We start from the raw sequence: 22,796 nt of genomic DNA, 5'->3' as shown, positions 1-22,796 counted from the left end.
TCCACACCGAGGCCCCCACTTCCCCCCTGTGCCGGCTCCATTGCCCCAAATTCTGAGGGTGGCCGCCACCATCGGGCTCATGGTATACCTCATTGGAGGGAGCGGCAGCGGCGCCGTTACCAGCGCCTCCAGACTCGTACCCTCACAAGACGCCGTCTCCAGCCTCTTCCATGCAGCCCCCTTCCCCTCCATCACCCACTTGCGCACCATCCCCGCATTGGCGGCCCAGTAGTACCCACAGAGGTTGGGCAGCGCCAGCCCCCCCCCCCATCCCTACTCCACTCCAGAAAGACCATTCTCACACTCTGAGTCCCTCGCGCCCACACAAACCCCCGTTATGATCCTGTTGACCCGCCTAAAGAAGGCCTTCGGGATAAGAATGGGGAGGCCCCCGTCGCAACACCCTCTACTCGCTCCAGCTCCCCCTTGACCATACCAGCAGCAACCCGGTTCCCCCCTCTCCCTCCCCTCCACCCCCCACCCCCTCCCCCAGCTAGGACCTCTCCCAGCTGCATTGCTCCCCCCATTGCACTCCCGCAAGTCAGCTGTCTCCTGCTGACCCCGGCCGCTCCCGCCTCTCCTTCGACTCCTCCCATTGTGGGACTTCCCCTCGCCCTCCATTACCCACCCGCAGGCTCTTCGCCTCCCCCTTCCATCCCAAGCGCGGGAAAAAACCTGCGCTCCCCGGCCCCACCTCCTCCAGCCTTCAGCGCGGGAAAAACCCGGGCTTTCCACCTGCCCGGCCCCACCTCCTCTGGCGCAGCTCCTTTAACAGGCCCAGTCCCCTCACCCCCGACTCGGGCCACACCCTCCCCCGCGGGGCCCCATCCTCCCTACCGGCCATCCACCCCCTACTCCGTTTATTTGCCCCCCTCCAAGAGCCCACCCGACAGACCCAACCAAAACAGTGCCCAACCCACCCTAACCACCCACACCGAACCAAAAATAAACAAGAACAAAGAACCCCCCCCTCAAAATGTAACACAACAACAATCTCCACACCCGACCCCCCATCCCGACCCTCAGTTTGTGTCCAGCTTCTCGGCCTGAACAAAGGCCCACGCCTCTTCTGGGGGCTAAAAATAATTGTAGGTGACCCACAGACGTGCCGGCTGCAGCATGCCAAACTTCACCCCCTTTCTGTGCAGCACCGCCTTCGCCCGATTGTACCCGGCCCTCTTCTTCTCCACCTCCGCGCTCCAGTCCTGATATATTCAAACCTCCGCGTTCTCCCACCTGCTGCTCCTCTCTTTCTTGGCCCACCTGAGTACGCACTCCCGATCGACGAACCGATGAAACCGCACCAGCATCGCCTGCGGCGGCTCGTTAGCACTCTATGGGCCCCTTCCAGCTCCAGGGGCCCCTGGAAGGACCCCGCTCCCATCAGCGAGTTTAACATGGTGACCACATAGACCCCCACGTCCGACCCCTCCAGCCCCTCCGGGAGGCCCAGTATCCGCAGATTCTTCTGCCTCGACCGATTCTCCATCTTGTCGAACCGTTCCTGCCATTTCTTGTGGAGCGCCTCGTGCGCCTCCACCTTTACCGCAAGGCCCAAGATCTCGTCCTCGTTAACTGAGATCTTGTGTCGGACCTTGCGGATCGCCACCCCGTGGGCCGTCTGGGTCTCCAGCAGCTTATCAATAGAAGCCTACATCAGCTCCAGCAGGTCCGCCTTGAGCTCCCTGATGCAGCGCTGGATAACCTCCTGCTGCTCCTGCGCCCACTGCATCCACGCTGCCTGGTCCCCGCCCGCCGCCTTCTTGCTCTTCTTCCCTCGCACTTTCTTTGGCTTCACCACCACTTTTTTAGTCGCCCCGCTCCTGGTCCAAGCCATACACTGTCGGGGGAATGTTGCAGTCTTCTTCCCACACCGGGAAATGTTGAAAAAATTACGTTGGGGGCCCTGAAAAGAGCCCAAAAGTCCGTTCCAAGGGGGAGCTGCCGAACGTGCGGCTTAGCTCCGCATAGCCACAACCGGAAGTCCCTACCATTGTAGTCCTGATGTGCCGGACCTCGCGATGGGTCAATGGGCAACGATTTCCCGCTTGGACCACGGTTAGATCCACCATGGCAGGTTCACAATTGTAGAAACCACAAGTGAACCTCACCCACGTGATTCCCGGCCGTGGGAACCAGGGGAATCGTGAGGACGAAGCATAATGCGGCAGGCCCTCTAAAGAGATGCAAATGGGTCATTACAACTCGTTCAATTTGTTTACATGCTCATGCTGGCATGCGGTGAGGAACTCTTCCATGTCGCTAGCGGGTCTTGAATCATGGCGTTCAGGCGCCAATCACAATTTTGCCCCGGCGCCCAATTCCTGGTCCCATTGGGGAACGAATGCCGTGTGTCCAATGGACGGAGAATCCCGCCCAGAATATATTCATGTAAAAAGTTATGCAAAGTAATTCTCAGATGTGGAAAGTTGTGTTCGAATCAACACCTCCAGAATCCGATTCATGTAATTTCTCCAAGTCCAAACTATTATTGCTAGGAGTACCAATTTATTAAGTCTACCGTGCAATGTCAGAACAATAGCCATAGATAATAAAGCAGACATGATCCCCTTGACCAAATAACTGATTGGACACACTTTATAGCATCAACCTCCGAGAAAGCTGGCATCTAACCAACTTCTAGCAAAACAAAACACAACAAGAAGTACTGAATATTGTTAGCTGTAATAAGTCCATGGAGGCAGTAGTCCCTTCACCAGAATTCCTTTTATTAACATACCAATAGTAGTGCGGCCATGTGCATTCAGCTTGCAGTCCACACTTGCAGTCATGCACGGGCAGCACGGTAGCACACGTGGATAGCACTGTGGCTTCACAGCTCCAGGGTCCCAGGTTCAATTCCCCACTGGGTCACTGTCTGTGCGGAGTCTGCACGTTCTCCCCGTGTCTGCGTGGGTTTCCTCCGGGTGCTCCGCTTTCCTCCCACAGTCCAAAGACGTGCAGGTTAGATGGATTGGCCATGATAAATTGACCTTAGTGTCCAAAAAGGTTAGGAGGGGTTATTGGGTTACGAGGATAAGGGTGGTAGTGAGGGCTTAAGTGGGTCGGTGCAGACTCGATGGGCTGAATGGCCTCCTTCTGCACTGTATGTTCTATGTTCTATGATATTAGTGAATGCAGGTTGTTGTGTTCTCAACATTGTATTTACAACTTTTTTTTCAGCTGAGCTGCATGTCTGCTAGACTGCATGCTAATGGAACTTCATTGGCCATAGAGACCTTTCCTGTGGACGTTCTGCTGTTCCTAAAGTATGTTATATTTCCTTGTAATTCTCCTCCATTGTGTTGTTGAACAAAGTTTTGATGATGGTGATCTCCATTTGTGCAAAGGCGATAGGGAAGTATCTGGGTCACATTGATCAAAAGTAAAATTGTTTCCTTATGGCGTGACATCGGAAAATATGATGAGTTGAACTCATTAGTCAAAGCTGTAGACCACTTATCAACAGCATGAAGTTTCGTCAAGTCCTGGAGGTTTGTAGAATTATGAATTCACTGAGTCTTTTGAACATTGTCTGATACACAACTTTTTGAATGAACCAGGAGGAAAAACAATTGCAATTATTTTGAATTTGACTCAACAGCATAGGTTTTAATTTAAATATTTGCCAGTTTTGAGGTAAATGTAATCCATAAATTAACATTACAAAATGAGAGACTGTAAAGGCAGTTTTATGGTCCTCAGTGTCCAACTTTAGGGGAAGGAAGAGTCTGAGATCTTGCACTGAGTGTATGCAAGTATCTGAAAATGGATATCTTTGAGAAATCACCAATTGAGCTGTTCATTCTCCTTCATGTAATCTGAACATAGCTCCTGTTTCCCTTTGCAGCTCTGCACAGTTCAGGAGATCCTCCAACTGCCGAGAATTCTTCAAATCTGTTGGAAAGTCAAACATCAATGTCTTACGAAAAGGGTCAGCAAGAAGACAAAATCTGTTAAACGATGCCAGGATCTGTTTGGTAAGGATAAAATAGTGAATCGGTCCAAGCTAAGCATTAATTTAGTCAGCATTCTTGCTGGTACTGATGAAAGTCAGTTTCACATTGTGGCAATGTCAGGTAATGAGGAATGTTTCAACATTTGGGCAGCACGGTAGCATAGTGGTTAGCACAATTGCTTCACAGCTCCAGTGTCCCAGGTTCGATCCTGGCTTGGGTCACTGTCTGTGCGAAGTCTGCACATTCTCCCCGTGTGTGCGTGGGTTTCCTCCGGGTGCTCCGGTTTCCTCCCACAGTCCAAAGGTGTGCAGGGTAGGTGGATTGGCCATGATAAATTGCCCTTAGTGTTGGGTGGAGTTCCTGGTTTATGGGGATAGGGTGGAGGTGTGGGCTTGGGCAGGGGCTCTTTCCAAGAGCCGGTGCAGACTCGATGGGCCGAATAGCCTCCTTCTGCACTGTAAATTCTATGATTCCGCCGTGGAGAGTGATTGGTGAGAGTAGTCCTTCAAGAACCAGTTTAATAACCTACATGAAGTACACAGAGCTGGCTTGATTGTTTTCCCCGTGTGGCTCAAGTATGAGCTTCCTTGCTAACTATGGGGCCATTACCATGTGTATATAAGGTCAGCCAGATAGTAACAGACCGAGAGAGTGAGACAACCTGGCAAAGTCTAACTGGGCCCCTTTATAAATAGTATGTATTTTAAATAAATGTCTTCTTTGTATTGCTCGTCTGACTCCTCGCGTATTTATTAAAACCAGCACTTGAGTGGAGCTGAAAGAATAATGATGGTCACAATAAATCTCTTGACAACTCACTTCACAGATGCCCATTCTATTTGATTGCTGATCTTTCATCATTCTGTTCAGTAAAGCTTTCAAATTCGTCAGTATTCAGCTTTGAGTTCTGATCATGAGTGCATTGGTTAGTGCCGGGGTTCTCAAACTGCAGTCCGCGGTACCGGCGGTCTTAGGTGGTGTGTGGCATTTAGAAATTGCTGCACATCTGCTGGTGTCTGGAGAAGTTAGCCTCTGATTAGATGGGTGTGGACAGCGGAGTGAAAGGGAGAGAAGGCCTTGGAGCGGATCTCAGAGTGGACACCACAGCGTGGGGGTCCAGAGTGAGCCTTGGAGTGGAGGTTTGTCCAGCGCAGGCCTCGGAGTGGGGGCCGTTTCTCGCTGGCATAGGAGGCCGGAGGGCCTTCCAGCACTGCAGTTATTGTGGAGGACCATACAGCAGGGCCCTCAGACCGCAAATGATCCAGTGCGGGCCTCAGAGTAGGGATCCAAGGGTATCTCGGAGTGTGAGAAAATGTGTGTTGTGTGTGTTGGAGGATAGTAGAGTCTGCAGCTAACTTTGTTGCTGAATTGCAGCTTTCTTAACATTGTAAATTTGGGCAGTTTAGGAAGACATGCTTCAAGCTAGATTAGTTTGTAGCATTAACAAAGTCAGCATTCAGCAGCATTTTTATGAGAAAATCCACACTTAGTTTCAAGAAAGATCTCTAAATTTCTCAGGGCATGGAAATGGCTGCCAATAATGCAAAAGATATTCAGAAAGCCAATTGCGGCATGCAGGCGGGTGCACTGCATCAAGTCAAGAAAGAAGCTGCAAGTAAAATATTTGAAGTGACTGATGACTGAGATGAATGCAGACTTATTTCTTCCACTATATGTGAACTGAGCAGGAAGGGACTGAGAGGAATGGAGGAAGCACGATCTTCCAAACACGTGAACAACTTGAAAAGAAAGAGAATGATCTGTGATCACACCGACAGTGTCTTTGGATGTGCTTTCGTGAAACTGGAGTTGTCATGATATGCAGACATGCACATAATGAGATACAGACAGGCAGCTAATGAACACAGAGAACAGGACATAACCAATCAGCAGGCAGAATACTGGGGGGGTGGTTTCCCTCTATAAAAGGCACGAGGCACTCACACTCTGTCTCTTTCCACTGGGGAGATCTACAGAGTGAGTCAGGTGTATATATCACATAAGTCCTCCAGCACGTGGCTAAGAGCTAGTCTGGTTCAGTCAGACAGAGTAATCACACTTAGGTGAGCAGAGAGTCGAACTCGCAGAGAACTGAGCTAACAGGTTCAATAAATCAAATTGAACTAACTTCAAGGTCTGGAGTATATTTCAGTTATAGCTGCATCCAGTTGCAGCCCGTGTTATCTCTGTGCTTAACACGACAGGAGTCAGTTAACGACATTGATGAGTTCACCAATGTGCTCCGAAATGCAGGTGAGTATGAGGAGCTTGAACTAATTTGAGCCGACATTTGCAAACTCTGTGAACAGGAAATTGAAGCTGATCCACTGAGACAAACCAATTGACATGCGCTTTCATAGTCGAACACCGCAAAGTGAAAGAACAGCCAGCACTTCCCACCTGGACATTGCACAACAGCCAACATGGTCAAGCAAGGACATACCCACCAAACACAAGGGGAACGTTTTTCAAAGATCAGCAGGGGAGACTGAGGACTTGTAGCAGAGACAAAGGATCCAAGACATTCCGAACTAGAAGTGTAGCAACCAGAATAAGCCTGATGAAATTGCCTCTGATTTGATGGTTGCTCATGATCCACTGAAGAAAGTTGATGGCCGTTCAGTGAAACTTCTTTGAGTATCTCAACAGAGGGCAGAATAATCTCGTTTGGACTGTTGCTCATCTAGCACCGCTTCTGAATGTGGCAAAGATTCCAATGCAAGTATGACAGCTGACTGATCCGGGCCACATTCGAAAAATATTGGGCAGAACCTCCGGTGGCAGCCATGGAGTGAGCGATCGCACACAATGGATTTTTTTCTTTCTTTTCCCCGCCCGAATGGCAAACTATTTGAGGGTAAAGCGTACAGGTGTGCCTGGGGAAGGTGATACTCCTCTGGTGTGGCTTCTGGATGGATCCACAGAGAAGGAGTAGTGCAAGAAGGAAAGAGCTGCGGGAGCAGAGAGTCTTCGAGGTACACCACAGGAAAAGATGGTGGAGGACAAGGGTCAGTGGTCAACCGAGTAGATGGGGGAGTACTTGAACAACAAGTTCTTGCAACAGAGGAAGGAGGCCCTGAGAGATCTAGTGAAGGTGGTGGAACCGCTGAGACCTGGGTTCACGCAAGTGGAGCAGAGGCTGGAGCCCCAGGGCCTGGCGATCCAGAACGTGGAGGAGGCAGTGGGGGAGCACGAAGAGCAATTGGCCTCATTGGTTGCTGAAATGGGAATGATGCAGGAGAACCAGAAGGGATGCCGGCGCTTCTGGTAAATGACTATGCCCCAAATTGGGATGATGTCAGGGAGCATTGCGGACTTGGATTTTCATCGGTTGATTCCCCATCGGGTCCTGAGTCGTCAAGGGTGCTTGCAGTGGTGAAGGAGCTGAGGGAGTTTATGGAGCGCAAGGGTGCGGGGGTTGGACGCGTGGAGATTTGAGAGGCGGAGGGCGAAGGAGTTTTCATATTTATCTCGTGCACAGGATTGACTTTTCCTGTTGGATAAGACGTTGTTGGTGGGGGTGGCCGTCTCGTAGTATTTGCCGATTGCGGTTTCTGACCACGCACCACTCTGGCTGGATTTGTGAGTGGGCCGTGGGGGGTGGGGGGGGATTTGCGAGTGACCCGTGGGGGGGAAGGGGTGTGTGCAAAGCGCCCGCAGTGGATGTTGAATACGGTTTTAAGCGGCGATGAGGAGGTGTGTGGAGGCAGCCATTCGTGAATACGTGGAGCTGAACAAGACTGGGAGAGGTCATGGCCGGCACGCTGTGGGAGGCACTCAAGGCGGTAGTCAGGGGGGTGTTCATATCAATTTGGGCGCATTGGAGAAGATGGAGTGGGAGGAGAGAGCAAAACTGGTGGACGGGATTTTGACGATGGACATGAAACACTCGAGGCGAGACTGTTGAGGGAGAGGCAGAGGCTCCAGATGGAGTTTGGCTAGTTTCAAATGGGAAGGCAATGGGGCAGCTCTGGAGGGTCAGAGGGGCAGTGTATGAGCATGGGGAAAAGGCGAGCAGGATGGTGGCCCATCAGTTGAGAATGCAGGAGATGGCGAGGGAGATTAACAAAGTCAGGGATGATGAAGACAAGGTGGTGATGGACCCGGAGGGGGTGAATGGGATGTTTGAAGCGTTTTATAAGAGTCCCGTGCCAGGGAGGAGGGGATGTGACAGTTCCTTGATGGGTTGGAGTTCCCCAAAATGGAGGAGGGGCTGTTTCAGGGCCTGGCGGCCCCAATTGGGCTGAAGGAGGTGATGGAGATTATGGGGATGATAGAGGCAGGGAGGGCCCTGGGGCCGGACGGGTTCCCGGTAGAGTTTTCACTGTTAAACGTGGACACCAAGTTGTTGGCGAAGGTGTTGGTGTTGCGAATTGAGGACTGTGTGTCGGGAGTGAAAGGCGAAGACTAAATGGGTTTTGTGAAGGGGAGGCAGCTGTTGGCGAATGTGAGAAGGCTACTCAATGTAATTACAATGCATTCGGGGAGGCAGGAGGTGGAGGTAGTGGTAGCGAGTAACGCGGAGAAGGCGATTGATCGAGTGGAATGGGCATTTTTGTTGGAGGTGCTGGGGCGGTTTGGGTTCGGGCAGGGGTTTGTAGATTGGGCCTGGCTGTTATATAAGGTGCCGGTTGCGAGCTTGCAGAGGAACCTAGTAAGTGGGGTACTTTGGGCTGCATTGTGGGAAGAGGTAGGCGTATCCGTTCTCCCCATTGCTCTTTGCCTTGCCGATAGAGTCGTTGGCAATGGCGCTTAGTGCAATCCCTGAAGAGGGATTGAACCAGTTGGGGAGGGGGTCGTACACAGGGTCTCATTGTATGCGGAAGATCCGGCGGGCAACATCGGAGGCATCATGGCGCTCCAACTCGCTCAATAGCATCGTCGAGCTGGATTCATTCTCCCTCGACAATCTCTCCCGAACTTTGTCATTACTAATCCCAAACATGATTTGAACGTGATCATCGATGCTTGCAAAGTTGCAAAATTACATGTCTGCGCGTTTAACCTCAAGTCTGTTGAGAAGCTGATTCACCTGCCTGCTGTGTACGCATGCGAAAAATATACTGCTCGAACGTTTCATTTTTTTCCGATGATCGATCAAACTTTTTCACAACTTCATCAAAGTTTTTTTTATCAGCTTCATTATTGAATACGAAGGTGTTAAAGATTTCTATCGCCTGTGGACCTGCTATAGTGCGCAACAATTCCACATTCATTAGGCTGTGCCTGAAGATCCTGAGCTGCTATGTAGAGTGTGAATTGCTGTTTAAAAGTGCGTCAATTTGCATCTCCTTACCAGTGACTCGAAGCTGGTGTGGCGTCTTCTGAACTTCCATCCTGGACTTCGATGCCTAGTTGTGCATTGGGTGAGATTTTCCAGTGCTCTACGTGGTTAGGAGAAATTATATTTCTTCACTGTTATCTTTGTCTTTTGGATCTTCAAAACCAACCCTGGTATCTTGTTAGATCTTCAAAGCCAGTCCTGATACCATTTTATGTCTTCAAGGCTTATCCTGCTCCCCTGTTACGTTCTGGTGCTTGGACAGTAGGAATCGTGCCCTAGAGAACGCCTACTTCTTGACTCGTTAAATGTTTATTTTTTAACAATTACCTGGGTTAGATAAAAATGATCAAAAACTACTAACTATTATAAATTATCTAAGATTATCAAATATGACTATCCATTACGACGACTATCTCCAGACTCCCTGAGGTAACAGTGTCACGTGATTGTTCTCTACTGCTGCCTGCTGGTTGGAGGTCGTATACATTACTATTTACATGATTGCTTATGCATATCATCACATTTCAGTCTTTAAGGAGGATTAAAATTTTAGGGGGGTAAAATGTTAATAATATGCATCTTCTTATTTTAATCCATTAGTGATATCGTCCGTAAATGCTGTGCCGATATTAATTGTTGTTACCTCTGTATATTTGTATTTAACCGCCGTTAGTTCTAATTCTATTCATTTACTGTTATTTCGATGTTTAACTAGTTGCACCCATTTTTGAGTCCACACTGCATTTTAAACTTTGCTATTGATATATTTTAAAGAAGATTAACTTTCACACTGCATTTCGACTAATTTTTTCTGGTCAAGTTACCACAGTGTTGAAGTATTTTGTGATTTATACTGCCTGCGAGGTAGGCTGAGTTAAGATTCAAGGACTCTTGAAGGCGAATGTCTGCAAATGTGGCATATATGAATGGAAAAAATAAAATGAAAGCTTACTTCCTTGCAAACACTGTGGAAAGCCATGCAGGTGTGCAATCTACTCTGTAGCCGCATTGGAGCGTGCAACAGATTACTCTGTGCACACAAGAACTTGCCAGTTTAAGATATTGAAGGGTAACCAGCGCCGATATCTCTTACCAGCCACAGATACAGTAAACTGCTTCCAAATGAACATCACTGTCATGATAAAAATATAACCTTTCTAATTGTTTTTTAAAGTATTGAAATGCCGCTTGAAACGGACCCATTCTTTGAGTGACCCAGACGGTATTAATAGATTTCTAAAGCTTGCTTCATTGACTTTGCTTAGCTCCTGTTGCATCTGATGTTATCTTAAAACTGGCAGGCACCAAAATATTTATTTCCAGAATTTCAGCTTTGTGCCTTGTACTGGAAAGCTGTCAGTTAGTCTTGAGGCAATGAACACAACATAATCCAATCTGCTACTTGGTGATGTATTGTGGAGGTTCAGCCTTCCGTACACAAAAGAACAGTAAACATATTCTACTGCTGAATTAATATTGCTCATTTTGCCAATACTCAGGGAATTTCCAGCAGGAATCTGACAAAGGAGAGTGTGACAATCCTGGGTAGATTGGTATGTGACCTCGACGGATACATCATCACAGCATCTGATATTTCCATTTTGGATGCATTGAAGACCTGCAACTCGTACAGTGAGGATCAGAAGAGAGCCATTGAAGCTCGACTAAATAGTAGAGTCAGCAAATATGGGTGAGTGTTCAATGTTCACAGAATTCCATACAATTTGAACCTGAGTTGCTTACTTTTATGCTTGTAATGTTATGAATTTCTAATTTGAATGTTGATTCTTGGTGGGGTTTTCCAGTCCCTCATCCCGGGACTGGAGGTTCCCAACTATATTCAAGGGATCTTTTGTATGTCCATGAAATCTCCGTCCCGCCACGGTGATTCCCTTGCCAGAGTGGATTGGAAGATTTATACCACTGTCTTTGCAACAATCCACATGCACACCCAAATAAAAGCAGGTGGATTGGGATATAAATGGAGTTGAGTTGCAAACCTGGCATGTTGCAGCAAAGGAAAGTGTGTGCAGGCTTTGGAAGCATAGGTGACCATGAACCTATGCTTCCTAAAGCTTTCGACCAGTGGGACTTCCTTCGGCTCCTCAAGTTGGGGGTTAGTTGCAGACTAATTGATAAAGGTTGATCGCATTGAATAGGAAATATTTCAGTTGCCGTCGTATCTAGTGATTACTATCCTGCAAAGCAATATCAGTAATGTGTTCCTTAACTCAAGAGTTTCTTCTTTGCCTGTAGCGATCCTTCATCATGGTCATCATCTACAATACAAGATCTTGGAAATCTGCCCTTGACTTTGACCTACACATGGAGTAAAGTCACAAAGGTATGCTGTATCTGATGAAAAATCAATTTAGATAGCTGAATTTGTAAATCACCCAACCAATTTTTTTGACAAGAGTAGAATAGAATCTTCAGTGAGAGCATTTTCTTAAGAAACTCAAAATGATTGAAATCCTAAGTGAGGAAATAATATTTTCAATTTTTAATGAATCAGAATATTGGCTCATACATAGAAATTAATTCTGTTTGAAACCACTATGACATGTGTGGTGAACTTTGTTAACGTGTGCACTGATTTTGGACAGTTTGTGACTGAACTGTCACCTGGTTAGATACTTTGTTTGAACCTTGTGTTTGGGGATCCAGAATTGGTAGTAAATATGCCTCGGTTTCTCATCATTTTACATTTCATTAGAACCTGCAGCAGTTGTTTGGAATGCTCGGAGAGCTGCCTTTATGTTTGGTTATGTGCTTTTTCTTATATCCTTAGCACTGGAAGCTTCAATTCAAAACTTTGTGCTGATATGTCAACATTCCCATCATCTTGCAGCCACTGCTCATTTGCTTTGGCACTAATGTGTTTTGGCAAAGATTTTCATCATAGGGGCAGCACGGTGGCACAGTGGGTAGCACTGCAGTCTCACGGCACCGAGGTCCCAGGTTTGAGCCTCGCTCTGGGTCACTGTCCGTGTGGAGTTTGCACATTCCTGGCGTGTTTGCGTGGGTTTCGGCCCACAGCCCAAAGATGTGCAGGGTAGGTGGATTGGCCAAGTTAAATTGTCCCTTAATTGGAAAAATGAATTGGGTGCTCTAAATTTTAAAAAACCATTTTCACCATAGAAGAATGTTTTAGAACATAGAACATACAGTGCAGAAGGAGGACATTCGGCCCATCGAGTCTGCACCGACCCACTTAAGCCATCACTTCCACCCTATCCCCGTAATCCAATCACCCCTCCTAACCTTTTTGGTCACTAAGGGCAATTTATCATGGCCAATCCACCTAACCTGCACGTCTTTGGACTGTGGGAGGAAACCAGAGCACCCGGAGGAAACCCACACAACCAAGGGGAGAATGTGTAGACTCCGCACAGACAGTGACCCAGCAGGGAATCAAACCTGGGACCCTGGCGCTGTGAAGCCACAGTGCTATCCACTTGTGCTACCGTGCTGCCAAGATGTTCTTGCAGATGCTACTGCTGGTGGCCCAGGAAGCATGAAGAGTATTTTTTAAGCATTGCATTTTGTCCCATGCAGGTTGTCCTGATTGAAGCTCTTCCAAAGTTTATCAAGAAAACAAAACGTTTGAGGCCCCCCAATGATGTTCTGATATTCATAAATCAACTTAATTTGCGAATTACATCAAACAATACGATAAGTATGTAATCAGAATAAATATAAAAGAAATATTGTGTATAGATGATATCTTGTTTACAAGAGGACAGGACTTGTCTTTTATGAATATTCTGCAGCCTCAGTTCATGAGCATCAAATGGAACAAGGGGATGTAATGGGCTTTCAATCCATTTGATTGTTCCATATACATTTGAACAATGGGACATGTCTGATGTTTAAGATCAGACTGCAACATTTGGTACACACACAGCTAAACCTATCTGCTGTTCATAGAGTGGAAGGTCTCAACATGACACAACAATTTGTATACAACTGACAATAATTTGCAATGCAGAGCATGTTTATGGAGAACATCCATGTCACCGTGAGTTAAGTGTTCTCTTGTCATTAGGTGACAAGAAAAGTAACCTGTAATTACTTTCACTGTAGATGATGAGAAAAAAGCCCTTTATCAACTGCAGCATTAGATTTGTTATGTTGTAGGTGTAACATAAGCGGATTCCTTGTGGTGCACTTGACAAAGGAAGGTTCAGACGTGAAGATAACTTCAACACGTTTATTAAACTATTTACACTTCTATTACTCGGGTTCGACACTACTGCTAATCCTACTATAGCTACCCAGACTGAGTAACCAGCTGTTGCAACCCACGTGGTGGGTGTAATATTGAATCAACCCTGTGTCTGTACTCACTGACTGTCTCCACTGGAAAGAGGCAGATCATGTGTGTGGTGTCCTTTATATATGAGTTGGTGTAATGCCCCTTGTGGTCGTGTCACCTCCTTGTGTATTGTGAATGTCTATTGGTCGTGTCCTATCTAACTGATCTATTGACTGAGTGTGTGTGATGTTTCTGGTGCTCCATCTAGTGTCTAGCTAGCCTACATGCATTTACATTGATGCACATCACCACAGCATTGATCAGTGTCCTTTTTCAGTCAATAATCCATAAATTGCCTTATTAAAGAGTGAAATTGTGGAGTGGCCCTGCCAGCTCAGTGGTCAACAGGGCAGCTGGTGGGCTTCCTGAATGGGACGTTCACCAAGCAACGCAAAGGGGATCTGGAGTTCCCGGCCTGGGCGGTGGACGCGATTAAGGTGGTGATCGATCGCCTGGAGACGAAGCTGTAGACCCAGGGTCAGGCGATCCAGAAGATGAAGGAGATGGCGGGGGAACACGAGGAACAGCTCGCCTAGATAGCAGCGGAGGTGGGACTGTTGCAGGATCAGCAGAGGCGGCTCCAGGAGAAAGTCGAAGACCTGGAGAACCAGTTCCGCGGACAGAACATTAGGATTGTGGGCCTGTTGGAGGGAAGTGAGGGAGCTGACACCAGCGGGTATGTGGGGGGGATGCTGGAGAAGCTGCTGGGGGAGGGAGTATTTGCATGTCCTCTTAGCATAGTGCGCTAATGAGGAAGTCCCAGGGGAACGAGCTGCCGAGGACGATGACAGTGTGATAGCTCTGTTCCCTGAACAAGGAGCTGATCTTGAGGTGGGCCAGGCAGACTAGGCGCTGCACCTGGGAGGGCAGTGAACTTCGAGCATATCAGGACCTGGTACAGAGTTGGCCAAGAGGAGAGCGAGCTTCATAAGGCCTAGGCGGCCCTCTTCAAGAAGTGGGTGAAGTTCGGGATGCTCTATCTGGCAGGTTTGTGGGTGACCTATGATAGCCAGTTACAATACTTCAGGACGTCGGAGGAAGCGATGACATTTTTCACAGACAATGGACTGGCAGAAGGAGGACATTGAACTTTGGTGGAGATGCTTTGGCGCTGTGTTTAATTTGTGTTTGGGGCCATTGTTTTGCTTCAGGTTTGTTTCTGTTCTTTTTTGGAAGATGGGGTGTTGATCTGTTCGATTGGGCTTGGGGAGGGGTTGTTATTGTTTGCACTAGCGGGTTGGGAGGACGGTGGGGCAGGATAATCAGTGGGGGGTAGGATGCTGAGCGCCATGGACGGGGGCTGCCAGGCTATCTGAGCAGGCGTGTTCACGGACGCACCGTTGGGGGTGAGCAGAAGGTTTGTGAGGGGATGGGGTAGGGGTTGTTGTTGGGAGATTTGGCGGGGGGGCAGGGATGTATTGCTGACAGGGAAAGAGCTTCTAAAAGGTAAAAGGAGGAGGATCGATGACGTTGGGCGCCCGAGGGCGGGCCTACGGACGTGTGGTACGCGGCTGGAGGCTGGCCCAATAGGGGCTATGGTTGATCGGCAAAGGGAGGGTCGGGTGCCCCCCCCGAGCCCGAGCAGGCTGATCACGTGGAACGTGCGAGGGTTGAATGGCCCGTGTGTTCGCTCATTTAGAACGATTGAAGGCGGATGTGGCCATGCTACAGGAGACTCACCTGAAGGTGTGGGACCAGACTACACTGAGGAAGGGATGGGTAGGGCAGGTATTTCACTCTGAATTGGACTCTAAAATGAAGGGGGTGTCGATTTTGATCAATAAGCGGATGGCGTTTGAAGTGGGAAGCATAGTGGCGGACTCTGGGGAGGTATGTTATGGTGAGCGGGAAATTGGTGGGGATGTCAGTGAAAACTTATGCCCCGACCTGGGACAACGTCGAATTTATGAGGCGCGTTCTGGGGAGGATCACCCACCTGGACTCCCATCGTTTAATTGGGGGAGGGGATCTTGAGGTCGGGGAGGGTGTCGGCAATAGTTAAGGAACTCTGGGGATTAATGGAGCACACGGGGAGGTGGATCCGTGGAGATTTGGGAGACCGAGGGCGAAAGAATTTTCATTCTTCTCCCATGTGCACAAGGTGTACTCCCGAATTGACTTTTTTGTGTTTGGTAAGACGTTGTTGGCGGGGGTGGTTGATGTTGAGTATTCGGCAATTGTGGTGTCGGACCTGCCCCGCAGTGGGTGGACCGACGGGTGCGCAAAGGGGGGGCCCAGCGCCTGCAGTGGAGGCTTGACGTGGGGCTGTTGGCGGAGGAAGAGGTATGTGAGCGGGTGAGGAAGGCCATCCGGGGATATGTGGAGATTAATGATATGGGGGAGGTTTCGGCATGGGAGACACTGAAGGCAATGGTCATGGGGGAGTTTATTTTGATTCGGACACATAGAGATCCTTTGATCGAGGGAGTGGGAATACCTATGGGAGATCCTGGGGCGGTTTGGGTTTGGACAGGGATTTGTGGACTGGGTTCAGTTGTTGAACCAGGCACTGGTGGTGAGTGTCCGAATGAATTGGGTGAGTTCAGACTATTTTAGGCTGCACCGGGAGACCAGGCAGGGGTGTCCACATTCGCACCTGCTGTATGCCCTGACTATAGAGCCATTGGCAATGGCACAGAGAGCGTCTAGGGTCTGGCAGGTGTTGTTGAAAACCCACCACTATTCTTAGAAGTCTCCCTATACGAAAAAGAGCTGATACAATTCAAGGTGGTCCACAGGGTGCACATAACGGTGACCCGGATGAGCAGGTTCTTTTAGGGGCTGGAGGTTTGGTGTGGGCATTGTGCGGAGGGATCCTGCGAACCATGTCCCTATGATTTGGGCATGTCCGAGACTGAGGTGTTTCTGGTAGGGGTTTGCTGACATCGTGTCAGAGGGAGAAAAGCGAGGGTGGTACTGAGTCCAGAGGTGGCGATCTTTGGTATGTCGGAATATCCGGGAGCCCAGGGGGTGAGAGAGGCTGAAGTCCTGTCTTTTGCCTCACTGGTGGCGGCCCGGAGACGGATCCTATTAGGATGGAGGGACTCGGAACTCCCGAAGTCGGGGGTATGGGTTAGCGACATGGCATGGTTTTTCAGACACGGCAAAATTAAATTCACCTTGAGGGGATCGCTGTTGGGGTTTGCCCGGAGGTGGCAGCCGTTCATCAACTTCTTTGAGAAAAATTAAGCCATTAGTGTGGGGGGGGGGGGGGGCGGTGTGTTGGTTATATTGTTTTGTTCTTGTTGAAACCTGATCGTTAAAATAATAAATGCCTTCATAAAATAGTTTCTAAAAAAAATGAAAGCGTGAAATTAACAGTGAATTGAAATATTACACTAAAAGAATCTTGTGCTTGCAGACTGTACAAAGGGAATAATAATAGCAGAAGACATTAATGACCTGACACCTGCAATCTACAATACGGCCCAGTTGGACATCTGTTTGAGTGATCTTGTGCTGAAAGACAATGTCCTCCGACTGGGATCTCTTGCCTTTGATCGTATTCAGCTGAGAGTTCTGAAACAGAGACTATTGCGGGTAAGAAAAGTTGATGTAAAATCATAATAAAGTACCTTGCCTTAAGATCCAGCTTTTCACTAACTTTCCCATCGCGTTCCGCAGCAAATGACGACTGTTTTCAGTTGCAGTGATGTGATAATGGCGGAGAACATGACAGCCACTTTTCACAAAGTATAACAAGTAGCAATGAAACTCCTGATTACCTATTTTATTTTAGTGATGTTGACAGAGGACTGAGTATTAGCCAGGAATCTTTAAGAACTCCAGTGCTGCTTTTCATATGGAATCACAGGATCTTTTGCATGCACTTGAGAATGCACATAAGAGACCTCGGAATATCTCCTCCTTCCCAAGTTCGATACACGCGACAATTCAAGATTTCCTCAGTGCTGCGCTGAATGATAAGTTTTGATTATGTGCTCTCATCTCTCCAGTGGGAATTGAACAGGAAAAGGGAATAATGGCACACGAGTTGCTGAAGCCCTTTTTTGAAATTAACTGCGCAAACCCTGGAGATGGTCTGGTCAAGGTTTTACAAATATAACAAGAGATCAATTGTTGCTCAATTCTGATGATATAAAGTGGAAATGAAAGCTGACTGCATATCAACTGTTTGATATTTCTCATTTTGGATTTCCTGAAACAGATTTACCCCAATGGGCTACCAGAAAAGCAAATTCGACTGCTGGGGAACATATCCACTGTGTTTAATGCTTCAGATGTCAGCAGCTGGAATATCACTCAAGTTGATACACTTGCTGCATTGATGGTGCAACATTTGGAAAATACCACGGTACAGAAACAAAGAGAATATTAACGTCAAAATGTTGTGTTGTGTATTGGGTGACTGGGTCATAAGCAATATCTCTAAATGGAGGCTGAAGTATTTAAGACTGTGGCCTTTCTTGAGGCAAGGTCCTTCTTGGGTCAGTTTAAACCAAAAGCTGCTTACATCAACTAGAATCAAGAAATTGGTTGGAGTTTTAATTAATGGGAATGGTGCCATTAACATTTGAGAATACGGATATGTGGGGTATAATTAAAGAGTTTTATTGATACATGTTTTCTAATTACAGGAATGTTTTTGTTTGTTCAAAATTTGAGGTGCATTACCATCAAAAGGAAACTTCTTAACTTGTTAGATGCTGCTTTGTCAGACTGAGTTATAAACTGGACTTCACATCTCTTTCTATAGGTGCAATCCATTGTTACAAGATTCCTTCAGTTAGGTGGCATTCTAAATGCAGTTTCTTTGAAAGCTATCGGTGGAGCCAAGTTATGCACTCTGGATGAACTGCAGCTGTCGACAATTTCCAACTTGACGTAAATGTTGCACCTTTCTATTACTAGTTCCCTGATGAGTGAAATGTGATGATTTCCTTCATTTTCAAAGTTAGTTAGTTAAAATCTCAGGGCAATGTAATTGTAAAGTAAACAATCATAGAATCAGAGAAATTGATAGCACTGGAGGCCAATTGGCTCTGAGTGTCTGTTCCAGCAGAAAAAGACTAACTCCACTTTCCAGCTCTTGAACCATAACCTTGTATTTTACGTTTAAAATACGTATTAAAATATATTTTTTAAATACTGTGTGGGCTTCCGCCTCCATTGCTCTTTCAGGGAGTGAGTTCCCAACCCCAGCACCCTCTGGGAGAAAACATTTGCCATCATCCCTCCTCTAATCCTCCTAATAATTGCATTAAATCCATACCCCTTATTCTAGCGTTTCTTTTGATAGAAATGGGCCCTGCTATCTGGGCCCGCACAATTTTGTACACATGAATTGAATTCACCCTCTGCGACCTCTCTTCCAAAGAATACAACTCCAGCTTATCCAATTAATCCTCCTGACCAAACATCTCCAACCTTGAAAAATGTCTTATCAAGTGCATTCACATTCTTTGTCTAATAATCATAAATGTATACATGTGGCCTAGAACTAGTGCTTTATACATTTCCTGCATAAGCCCTCTGCTCTGATCCCCGCTGCATCAACCAATAAAGGAAAGAAGACACTCGTTCAAAAATTCCTCTGTTCCTCTCTCACTGATCCAACCACTTCACAGAATCACACAGTTATTGCAGAAGAAGGACATCATTAAAGCAAGACACTGTACACTAAAGCCTCAGTTAGAAAAGCAAGGTCCCAAACACTATTCACTGGGGAGCTCCTCCGCCAACCTCTTCAAGTTAACCACTTTTGTTTTGCTTGTTTTTGCCTCAGAGGGCATTAGCAACCCTATCATATATTGGTCCATGATTATGCTTGGCAAGGTACTGCAGTAGTTTACCTTTGTGCAGAGATACTGAAAAACATTAACATTGTAAATGTTCTCCCACAGGGATGCAGGAACTCTGGATCTTTCTATGTGTACGCAGTCAAAGAAGAACTTGCTTTACAGTCAGGCACGCAATGCGCTGAATTCTCAGCAAAGTAATCCGATCCCCTACTTCCAGCTGATAAAGGCATATGTTGGTAAGTAAAAGGGCTGACAAGGAATCACATCATCCTGTTTGAGTCTTCAAAGTAAACCAGTAAAGACTAACAGGGGAGTTTCTTTCTGTCTGATCTAGAGTTCACATTCTCTCGTGACAGAGACACTCTGCACATGTAATTCAAAGGCACAAATTGCAAAACCTTAACGGCCCTTAAGCTATATTCCTGCAATTCAACCTCTGTGACAGTGAACTCAGTGAATTTCTTGTGTGAGATTTTGGCTGGGTTAATTATACCTTGAATTAGTTGCTGGTTGAATGCTGTTCTTGTTTAATGAAATGCACATAAATAATCTGTTAAAACTCCTTTGTACAACATGATGATGAACACTACTGGAAAAGCAAGAAAGGCCAGAGAATGATGAGCATTAGAATTTTTTATTTGTCTTTCAATTTGATGGAATTGAATTCCAGGAGCCTCAATCCATCACTGGAAATGGGAAGTGTATTAGAATGCAATTCCTGTCTGAGGATGACATTGAGTGTACCCTTAAATATGGATTGGGCAGTTTTAACATTTGAGAAAGGCTAGCCAACTCACGAGGGGCCACTGGGGACTTTGTTCCAATTGCTCAGTTCAAGACTCACGTGTGGTAGCAACGAGCTTGATGGTGTGGTGCTGCAGGAACTCTCCCAAAATTCTGCTTCAACATGTAATGTGTCAGCAGATAGCTTCTTATTGAAAATTCCTCTGAGCAATAAATAAGTCAGCTTCCCAAGTAACTGTCTAAAGATTCTCTCCTGGATTTTTAGTCTTTCTCTCCATTTCTGCACTTGCCATCCCCTGAAGGTTTGTCATGAATGGAATAAATGCCAAAGATGCGAGAGCAGCTCAAAAATGTCTCTGTTTTCTTCAGGTGGTGCTCCAGCTAATGATTTGAAGTCATTTGCTAATAACAGGGTTAACATGGCCTTTGAAACCTTCAAAGGGCTGAATCCTGAGGAAGTAAAGGTAAAGTCTGATTATAATGCCTATTTGCATCCACGCGGCAGTAGTTCCATATTTGTTTTCCCATCTCATCAGAGCTCGATTTCAGCCTGTAGTCTTTTACCCTGGAACAGAGCTGTTATTTGGTGACATGTCATAAAATTAACCTTACAACACCAGGTTAAATTCCAACAGGCTTGTTTCAAACACTCGCTTTCGGAGCACTACTCCTTCCTGTTGTAAGACTCCTTACTGTGCTCACCCCAGTCCAACGCTGGCATCGCCACATCGTAAAATTAACTCTCCATTTTAGAACCACAGGGAAATACAATTGCGTTTGCTGTTATATGATTGAAAATACAATGAATAGAATGGCTGCATATTGAACACTGGAAATGCTGCACCATTTCAAATTCTAAATAAGGTAGCAAAAGAATATTGAGATAGTGGACATATGATCTAAATGGTATTTTGAGTGTGGGAACAAAGGACTGTAGGACCTGTTTCTAACTGAACTACTAACACGGAAACATAATGCAGATTTTACTCTTTCTATTGGGTAACGGCCAAGCTCATATGAGACCACATATGAGACCTTCACGATCTAGATGACAGCAGGAGGAGATCGCTCAAGTTATGCAATTCTGGTATTACATATTAAACACAACAGGCACATTCCGAGCATATTTTGTCAGAATTGGTAGTAGTATATTTGTTTATGTTTTATTGTATGCACGTAACGGCCATTATCAAGGGATTCATGGTCCTCTATGAATAGGAAAGGATTGGAACTAGGGTGGGAGTTGATCAGGTGCATGTTTGTAACATGTTTCTTTGTGAATAAATGCTGAGAAAAATGTGTGAAGATTAGGTCCACCACCAGGCTTCCTGTAGAGTAACAAGGACGACATCCGGGGGTGACTAGCATCACAAATGGTTAGAGTACAAATCAAGACAGAAGTATAATATGTACCTTATACTTGTTAATCTAGTCAATTGCTGCTGAGGGTACAAGATACTGCAACATACTGATAGCCAGTGTACATCTCGCTATATCTCGACATCTGCTGCCAGGTTCATCCAAGCCATGAAATCTTAATTCGTTTATCACATGATTTTTCTGCTTTAGAAACTGAATTCCCTGAATCTGATTGACTTGCTCGGAATTAACCTTCAAGCTCTTCAAGAGGGCGTGAATGAAACTGTAGTCATCGTTTGGGTGGCCTCACACACTGTGACTGAAGTGAGGAGACTTGGGTTGACAGGAGGAATTCCAGATAATTCGTCAGGTAACTGCTTTACTAAAGCAAGGAACTACCTTGTTCAACTATCAGTTCCATTTTGCTGTGTACGTGATAGCTCCCATTATATTTTTGAATTAATTTTAATCTTATAACCTTTCTGAACTTTTGGTTTGGTTGCCAGTGCATAGAAAAAGCACAACCAAGGCAGTGACAGATCGTTTGGGGTGGTTCACGCTTAGTGTCCGGCCTATTAATTTCACAATATAGTACATGCCAAATATTAAAGTATGAACACATTATTTAATGAAAATGAACGTGTCTGCCAAAGAATGTGACATTTGAGGAATATTTCCTCTTTCTTCTGAGATTCAGAACTGTAGTCCTATTTAACAAAATTATGTGCTGTGATTAGTAATAATGATGCATTTTCATGAGCACTTTTTAACAGGAATCATTTTGTTTTATTTTCAGAACTACGACCTGATGATCAGGTAAGACAGAGGGTCAATCATCAATCCAATTTCCAGTCCCATTAGTTTTCAAAGCCACTGTTTTGGTGAATCTATTTCTTGAATTGTTTCATTGTTGCTTTTGAGCTTGTGTGGCTTATTGAAAGGCCATTGGTTAACATATTTTCAAAACCTAAAACAATATGAACACCGTGCATAGTTTGGATGCTACATTTATCATATAAATTGACGATGGTTCAGTACTAAACATACTATTGTGCATTCTTTTCCATAGCCTGGTAATACGACACATAATGGTGAGTTTTTTCTCTACTTTTTATGCTGATTTCATCCGTTATTTTGAGTAAATTTCTTGGTGCATACTCCGGTTTCTTTTCTGTTTTTTCAACAGAAACAACAATGTGCAGAGCCGTGAACAGGTAAGAATTTGTGGAGAGCACCTTTTCTCAAATGAGGCCGTGTTTTTGTGACCCGATCGACTTGCTGTTGCGAGTCTGCATTTGACAAGAAAATGACTCAAAGCATCTTTTTTTTTTTTTTTTAAATAATTTTATTCACATTTTTACATATTTTCA

General features: G+C 46.1%; 1 protein-coding gene across 1 annotated transcript in view; it reads left to right on the top strand.

Moving 5' to 3' along the window:
- The window catches only part of LOC140393469 (uncharacterized), a 470,641-nt gene that overhangs the window by 117,586 nt on the left and 330,259 nt on the right, over window positions 1-22,796 (top strand). The window contains exons 68-81 of the mRNA XM_072479798.1: window positions 3,184-3,269; window positions 3,851-3,980; window positions 10,743-10,933; window positions 11,500-11,587; window positions 12,802-12,922; window positions 16,923-17,101; window positions 17,730-17,876; window positions 18,279-18,406; window positions 19,426-19,559; window positions 20,437-20,531; window positions 21,637-21,796; window positions 22,223-22,242; window positions 22,496-22,517; window positions 22,613-22,640. Of these exons, the coding sequence (XP_072335899.1) occupies window positions 3,184-3,269; window positions 3,851-3,980; window positions 10,743-10,933; window positions 11,500-11,587; window positions 12,802-12,922; window positions 16,923-17,101; window positions 17,730-17,876; window positions 18,279-18,406; window positions 19,426-19,559; window positions 20,437-20,531; window positions 21,637-21,796; window positions 22,223-22,242; window positions 22,496-22,517; window positions 22,613-22,640 (1,529 nt within the window). The remainder of the gene's footprint in view (window positions 1-3,183; window positions 3,270-3,850; window positions 3,981-10,742; window positions 10,934-11,499; window positions 11,588-12,801; window positions 12,923-16,922; window positions 17,102-17,729; window positions 17,877-18,278; window positions 18,407-19,425; window positions 19,560-20,436; window positions 20,532-21,636; window positions 21,797-22,222; window positions 22,243-22,495; window positions 22,518-22,612; window positions 22,641-22,796) is intronic.

This window comes from Scyliorhinus torazame, chromosome 17 (genome assembly GCF_047496885.1).
Source record: "Scyliorhinus torazame isolate Kashiwa2021f chromosome 17, sScyTor2.1, whole genome shotgun sequence".
Lineage (NCBI taxonomy): Eukaryota > Metazoa > Chordata > Chondrichthyes > Carcharhiniformes > Scyliorhinidae > Scyliorhinus > Scyliorhinus torazame.
Note: the sequence above shows the minus strand (reverse complement) of the source record. Positions and strands in the feature narration are given on the sequence as shown.